The sequence below is a fragment of the Uranotaenia lowii genome, chromosome 1 (genome assembly GCF_029784155.1).
Source record: "Uranotaenia lowii strain MFRU-FL chromosome 1, ASM2978415v1, whole genome shotgun sequence".
Lineage (NCBI taxonomy): Eukaryota > Metazoa > Arthropoda > Insecta > Diptera > Culicidae > Uranotaenia > Uranotaenia lowii.
Genome location: NC_073691.1, coordinates 24,368,342 through 24,376,510, shown reverse-complemented (window position 1 = coordinate 24,376,510; position 8,169 = coordinate 24,368,342). Strand labels below are relative to the sequence as shown.

Sequence of the window (8,169 nt, the reverse complement as noted above, 5' to 3'; positions counted from 1 at the left end):
AAATGACAAAAATGACAAAAATGACAAAAATGACAAAAATGACAAAAATGACAAAAATGACAAAAATGACAAAACTGACAAAAATGACAAAAATGACAAAAATGACAAAAATGACAAAAATGACAAAAATGACAAAAATGACAAAAACGACAAAAACGACAAAAATGACAAAAATGACAAAAATGACAAAAATGACAAAAATGACAAAAATGACAAAAATGACAAAAATGACAAAAATGACAAAAATGACAAAAATGACAAAAATGACAAAAATGACAAAAATGACAAAAATGACAAAAATGACAAAAATGACAAAAATGACAAAAATGACAAAAATGACAAAAATGACAAAAATGACAAAAATGACAAAAATGACAAAAATGACAAAAATGACAAAAATGACAAAAATGACAAAAATGACAAAAATGACAAAAATGACAAAAATGACAAAAATGACAAAAATGACAAAAATGACAAAAATGACAAAAATGACAAAAATGACAAAAATGACAAAAATGACAAAAATGACAAAAATGACAAAAATGACAAAAATGACAAAAATGACAAAAATGACAAAAATGACAAAAATGACAAAAATGACAAAAATGACAAAAATGACAAAAATGACAAAAATGACAAAAATGACAAAAATGACAAAAATGACAAAAATGACAAAAATGACAAAAATGACAAAAATGACAAAAATGACAAAAATGACAAAAATGACAAAAATGACAAAAATGACAAAAATGACAAAAATGACAAAAATGACAAAAATGACAAAAATGACAAAAATGACAAAAATGACAAAAATGACAAAAATGACAAAAATGACAAAAATGACAAAAATGACAAAAATGACAAAAATGACAAAAATGACAAAAATGACAAAAATGACAAAAATGACAAAAATGACAAAAATGACAAAAATGACAAAAATGACAAAAATGACAAAAATGACAAAAATGACAAAAATTACAAAAATTACAAAAATTACAAAAATTACAAAAATGACAAAAATGACAAAAATGACAAAAATGACAAAAATGACAAAAATGACAAAAATGACAAAAATGACAAAAATGACAAAAATGACAAAAATGACAAAAATGACAAAAATGACAAAAATGACAAAAATGACAAAAATGACAAAAATGACAAAAATGACAAAAATGACAAAAATGACAAAAATGACAAAAATGACAAAAATGACAAAAATGACAAAAATGACAAAAATGACAAAAATGACAAAAATGACAAAAATGACAAAAATGACAAAAATGACAAAAATGACAAAAATGACAAAAATGACAAAAATGACAAAAATGACAAAAATGACAAAAATGACAAAAATGACAAAAATGACAAAAATGACAAAAATGACAAAAATGACAAAAATGACAAAAATGACAAAAATGACAAAAATGACAAAAATGACAAAAATGACAAAAATGACAAAAATGACAAAAATGACAAAAATGACAAAAATGACAAAAATGACAAAAATGACAAAAATGACAAAAATGACAAAAATGACAAAAATGACAAAAATGACAAAAATGACAAAAATGACAAAAATGACAAAAATGACAAAAATGACAAAAATGACAAAAATGACAAAAATGACAAAAATGACAAAAATGACAAAAATGACAAAAATGACAAAAATGACAAAAATGACAAAAATGACAAAAATGACAAAAATGACAAAAATGACAAAAATGACAAAAATGACAAAAATGACAAAAATGACAAAAATTACAAAAATTACAAAAATTACAAAAATTACAAAAATTACAAAAATTACAAAAATTACAAAAATGACAAAAATGACAAAAATTACAAAAATGACAAAAATGACAAAAATGACAAAAATGACAAAAATTACAAAAATTACAAAAATTACAAAAATTACAAAAAATACAAAAATTACAAAAATAACTAAAATGTTTGCCATTTGGTAATTTTATTTTTATCGTTTTTATCATTCGTGTCATGTTAGCTTGTTTTTTATTTTTTTTTGAATTTTTTGTTATTTTTTTTTTGTTTATATTCTGTACTTCTAAGTGCATTTTCGTTATTTTTGGTAATACCGACCTATTATTAATTTTTTTTTCGATTTCTTCAACCATTACAACTTCCAATTTTTTTTCGAAATTACAACAGATTCCGACGTTTTACAATTTTGTTTTTGTAATTTGGTTTCCACATTTTTTTTGACTTTCCCCAATTCATGTAACCTCTTTTCCTATAAAATTAAAAAGTTCATCTTAAACGATTTGTACGGCTGACGATGCTCTTAAAGAGTTCAAAAATGTTCGAAATGACTTAAATTAAAATTTAGGAGCTTCCCCAGATCGAAGTTATGCCTCTTTTTGTTGAATAATCATCACATTCTTATTTCCACCATACAACCCTGATGAATCCTTCATGTATATCAGGTGCTGCCACCTACCGGCGACTAGAGAAACATTTCCGGTAAAAGATTGAGCCTAACGGTAGGCAGCATCATAACATTGAGTTTTTCAAAATGAGGCCGTTGCTTGATCAAATTTCTTTTTAAATTCAGTTTACTTGTAGTTTTTTTACGGGTTTAGTCATAAAATCATTCTTTGCCTAATAAAAAACACTGTTTGGTTTTAATCGAAACTAAACATTCGTACGCAAGTTATCAAAACTTGGACCTCAGAAAATCCAAAGACAAGAGAAATTTTATTTCAAATTCGTTCGTTGAATATAAACATCGATATGTAGATGTCTAAAAAGAAAAAAAAACAATCCCTAGCCCAATTTGATTGGTATGGTCGATCAGACACAAAATACCACCATACATTCCTCACAATAAGCTAACAGTCGAAGAAACAGCGTACTTCAACCGAATTCGATTGATAAGAACGTTATGAACTGAACTGGCAAAGGTTGGTTTGATAGGTAGATACTAGAAATACTTCTCCTTATCTTCCGAGTGACCATTGCATTGTCGCACGATGTCAATTGAACCGTGTGCAAAGCGACTTAAAATTCGAAATAATTTTGGACCGTGTGCAAAATTTGCTTGAAGCGCAGGAACGTGTGCCGTGGTCAGTTGAAAAATCGGCTCAAACTACCAGAAACTGTTTCCAAGAGCAAACAAATAGCTTGAACTTGTGCTCTTGTTTGTTGGGAAAGAAAACGAAAATTAGCTGATGTAGGGCACTTTCGAGATATCGATTGTCAATCCTTTTTCAAATCAAGTCACGCGCTGATCAACGTAGATTTTTATTGCAATCATTTGTGGTACACCTGGACACCAAATTCAAATCAGCAATCAAATTGATTACCTTTATCTCGATTGAACCTTTAATGCCCTTTTCCTAACCACAGGTATTTTTCAAATGATAAGAATTGAGATTCGAGTTTCAAAAGATTTTCATCACATTTAGTATTGGATTCCTAAACTGCTACATATTTTTAATAACTGTGCTCAATATGCAATTCGATTGTGAAATGGGCAATTTAAAACTTTTCAAAACATACTATTTTACACGTTTAAAACACCTTTTTTGCAGTGATTATGACATAGTTTTATTCATATCTTTTCTCCTGATAGTTAAAATTAAACCGTCTTAAAATGCCAGTAGATTAGATTGATAAATACTTGGTATACTTAGAAAATTAAAGTTTTTGAAAAAATAATGAAAACCTAAATTATCCTTAATTTTTCAACAAAAAGATCGGACCTTATCATTCTTTAGCCTCCGACGATTCTTTCTTGTCATCTTCCGCTCCTGGACTGCACGTTTCCGGTTTACCTTTTTCTTCATCGGACGTAACGGTTTGCTTGGCCGACTTGTCTGACGACCCCGAAGAAGGCCCAGCCGAGCTCGATCCCTCACTGGACGAGCAAGCCGAATCCGAGCTTCCATCGGATTCGGAATCGCTCGAGGAGCCCAAATCATCGCTTCCAAGCCAGAGGGCTCCCTTGGTTTGTTTCTTCTTCAGCTTCTTAGAGCCCTTATCTTTCCCGGACAGTTCCTCGGCCTTCCGCTTGGCAGCTTCCCCAGCAGCTTTCTCGGCTTCCGCCGCCTTCCGAAAACCTTCCTCAACGGCTTCGCCCAGATTCTGAGTCAAATCGCTCCTTGCCTGATTGTACTCTTCGTCGTGGAATTCGTGCTTCGGTTTGGCCAGCAGCTTGTCGATTTTTTTCTGAAGCTTGGCTCGCTCATCTTCCGGGGCATTCTGTTGCTTGTCCAGATACGCTTTTAGACGCTTCTCTTCATTAATGTCCCTCAAACGGCGTCCACTCAGATCCCGACAGGCCTCCCGATTGGTGGTTTTTTCGATCTGAGCTCCGATGGCTCGGAGCATGGAACCGAAACCTCCCTTGCCACCGAGCAGTCGCTCCTGAACATGGACTGGTCCGAGGCGTGCTTCGATATTGTCGATGACTTCCAGGCATATCCGTTTCCCGTTCTGGGTAAGGTAGTAGTCTGATGACGGGAGATTCTAAAAGGAGAAGAAATCGTAGCTATTAAGAAAGTTGAAAAAGGCTAGTCAAAATACTTACAGTAAAACCTTCAATGAAACTGGTAACAATTTCTTTGGAAACGACTGCATTCTTCAAGTACTGCCTCCGATTGGCATGGATGATTTCCAGTGTGTCGATTTTAGGATCCATGATGAGAACTTCTTTCTGTTCGATATGAAGAAAGATTTTCACACTTTTATATTATTGAAATTTAGCTGTTTCCACACGTTTTATTGCTAACAAAAAACAGGAATCGAGATTAAATTTTTTTCGAAAAAATTACGATTTTCGATATGTTTACGAATGAAACTAACGCATAAAACAAAACAAAAACACGCGAATAATTTAAAGATGTGAGCCGATAGGAAATATTTCAATCTAAATACACGTTTAAGTAATGAGCACAACTTTCTTTTTAAAATAAATGCATTATACAGTTATTTATTTAACCATCCTTATTATCGTCTTCAATCGAAACGTAATTCAACAAATTGAAAATAGAATTCTTTCAATCGTTTTAAAATATGAAGTGATGTATTAACGACAGTAAACAAACTTTTTGAAATGCGAAAACTTTTATTGCTTTGAAACATCCAACAAATCTGACCCCAATAATTTTGCACTGAAAAATGACAAGTAAATGAAAAAAAAACTGAAATTTATAATTTTTAGTTGTATTTCATCTGCGATTGTATGAAAGTATTTTTAAAATATAATTTTTACCAGGTAAGTCTACTAATTAGCATTCAATTTCTCCAAAATTTGCAGGATATAGTGACCTCTTTCATACATGTTTTCAAAGCTCTTGACAATAGAAGAAATTTAGTATCTTATCAACTTCAATACGAAGGAAAAATGTTTTTCTTGATTAGAACCGAAAATTTTGAACTGTGTACTTTTTTCTAACCGTGTTAGAATTTGAACTACAGTGACATCTGGGGTAAATTTCGTGAAGCCTTTTCCACGGTTCATATCCCGACTAAACGTGTGGCCAGCCAGGTGATGTTTTAAAATTTTAGCTAACGAAATTGTGAAGAGAATTGTGAATCTAATAGGAAAACTTCAAAAATGTCAAAATGACAAAAATTACAGTCTGTTAGAAAACCTAAAATACCTCATAGCTTAAAAAATGTCTTATGAAAGTAAGAAATAAAAAAAAGTCACAAATGACGGAAAATAACGACAAACTTACCAAAATGGCAAAATTTGACAATAACTAAATTGAAAAAAAAAACATTTATTTTTATTTTTGTAGTTTTTTAATATTGTTATTGTTGTAATTTTTTTTAATTTTGATCTTTTTTGAAATTTTGCCATTCTTTCAATATTTTTTTTCGCATTTCGTATTTTTTGGATTTTTTAATTTATAATAACTGTATTTTTTTTTGTTGGAATTTGCGTCAATTGCTGTTACTTTTGTCATAGTTTGTCATGTTATGTAAGTTTCGTCAATATTCGCTACTTTCGTCATAGTTTAACTTTTTTTTATTTTTGTAAATATTTAAGTGTTTTTTTTTTTGTTTTAATTTTGTTATTTCTGCCTTTTTGTCATTTATATGCTTTTTTTTAAATACGTGTAATTTGAATCTCTGTAGTATAGTCTTCCTTTTTCGATATTTTTGTTTTGTTTTGTTAAGTATATGTTTATTTTTGTGACTTTACGTTTATATTTAATTTATTCTGTTTTTGCAACCTTCCGAGTAAAAACAAATGAATGGACTAGCATAACAAAATCTATGTTTAATATACCCAATAATCTTTAAACTGATATTCAATTATAAGGTTTGTAAAAAGTTGGGAGTCGTTGTAGAAACTTATTCTAGAAGCCTTGTTCAAAAAAGTTCCAGTAAGGCAGTCAAATTTCTTCCAAATTCTATTTCGAATTTCCGTCGTTCAATGCATTATTACGACATTTGGTATTATTTTTTTCGGTTTTCCCAATATCTTTAAGTACATACTCCAATAAATGAAACTAAAATAATTATTTTCAAAGCAGGAACTCCTACAACAGAGATTTATTCATAATTTTTATGAAACTAAAATTTTTCAACTTGCATAAATTCGGAATGGAAAATACGTAGATTTTTGCTGGATTTGCTCGGGTAATATACGGTTTTGGCTGGCCTGGATACATACAGAAAAATAGGAAAGGCTGCTCAAGAAATATCGGTTTAAAAAGGGAATAGATACTTAGATACATGAATTCAAATTAAAAATTCCAAAACTAGGAATTGAGAATTACAAATTATTGTTTTACAGCTTTTCAAACTCGAATCAGCATTGAGAGTGATTGAAAATTTCAATTCTGAAAATCTATTTTAAAACTCAATCACAGACTAAATACTTGCAATCAATAAACAAAAGACCTTTACTTTTTTTTTCAGGGATTTTCATCCTGTTGGATGATTCATCCCAGAAAGACCTTTACACCTCGAAGCAGTTGTTTTTTATAATTCAATTGTATGTATTTGATAAAAATTAAACCTTTGAGTCTTTGAACACATTTAAAATTTCAAATGTGATGTGTTCAGTCCGACGAGTCGACTGAAGAACAAGAGAGCGACGATGAATGACCGCGAGAGAACCGAACGAAATGAGCAACACGGCTGCTCTCGCTAGAAGGTTCTAGGAGGTTCCATCTGCTGGCGCAAGCACGTGATTGTGTGCTTCCCGCTAGCCTATTAAAGGGCGCTTTCTTCGAAGCGCCTGAAGTCAGTTCGCATTCAACCACCAAACTTGTAACATTAAAGAGAAAAGTGGAAGTGATAAATATAGAGAAAAATACAGAGAAAAAGTATGAAGTGTTAACAATTTGTGTTTTCTGTGCTCGCTCCGGCATCTGCTCGTCCCGAATCCAGCCGCTGGAATTAATCGGCTCTTTTTAGAGCCATATTCGAAAGAGTACGATCTCGTAGTTACGAGGTCATCGAGAAGTCTTGGCCGCCAGGCAGCGTCGGAATGATCTGCCTCCACTGATGAGACAACCATGCGTGTTTGTCTCTCGAGGCCCAATCCCACGAGGGGAGCGGGCATTTTTCCCAATCAGTGGTAGTTCCCAAGCATCCGCATATACAGTCCACACGCAACAGTGATGCGTATATTTACCAAAAGCACACAAATTTTGAACGAACTTTTAGTAATGAACATAACTTTCTTTTTCATTTTCGATTAAGAGTTATTCACCGTTGATTTATTTTTATTAATTTTTTTTGAGAAATTTTAAAAGTATCCTTGAACTGATTTTGCCAGATAAACTGTACTGTTTCTTTATTATTTGACTCGAATTTTCTTTGAAGGCTACACAATCACATTATTAAAGATTTAAACTGATCTAACCACAGTTTTTTTTTTAAAGTAATCTGAGCTTTAGCAATCAATGATGAATAATATACAATGTAATGAATTTCATTTTTCTTTCAATTGGAAGAACAATACTGAAGAATAACATGTGACATAAAATAATATTTTTGAATTTTCCAGATGCATAAAATTCTAAAGATACCTTCGTGATGTCATGAATTTTGAAAATTCTACCATTTGTCAAAAGCATAATTTTTGAAGTTAATATTTTCGGCTACATAAATTTTAGTTAAATTTTGCCTCATACTTCTGAATTTTGGAAAGGATTACATAAATCTGATGAATGTCATATAAAAAGTTTG

At 31.0% G+C, this 8,169-nt stretch overlaps 2 protein-coding genes across 2 annotated transcripts in view; one reads left to right on the top strand and one right to left on the bottom strand.

The window, feature by feature from the left end:
* The window catches only part of LOC129740062 (high affinity copper uptake protein 1), a 409,058-nt gene that overhangs the window by 376,411 nt on the left and 24,478 nt on the right, over positions 1 to 8,169 (top strand). The window lies entirely within an intron of this gene.
* On the bottom strand, positions 3,245 to 4,841 carry LOC129740060 (splicing regulator SDE2). The gene is made up of 2 exons (XM_055731652.1): positions 4,547 to 4,841; positions 3,245 to 4,485 (listed from the first exon to the last, which is right to left on the bottom strand). Exons 1-2 carry the CDS (start codon positions 4,655 to 4,657, stop codon positions 3,724 to 3,726), a joined length of 873 nt encoding a protein of 290 aa, XP_055587627.1. The 5' UTR covers positions 4,658 to 4,841; the 3' UTR covers positions 3,245 to 3,723.

Coding starts and splice junctions, on each gene's coding strand:
- LOC129740060 (XM_055731652.1), bottom strand. CDS start 4,657: ATGGATCCTAAAATCGACACACTGGAAATCATCCATGCCAATCGGAGG. Junction 4,486..4,546: donor GTTTCATTGAAGGTTTTACT/GTAAGTATTTTG, acceptor TTCTCCTTTTAG/AATCTCCCGTCATCAGACTA.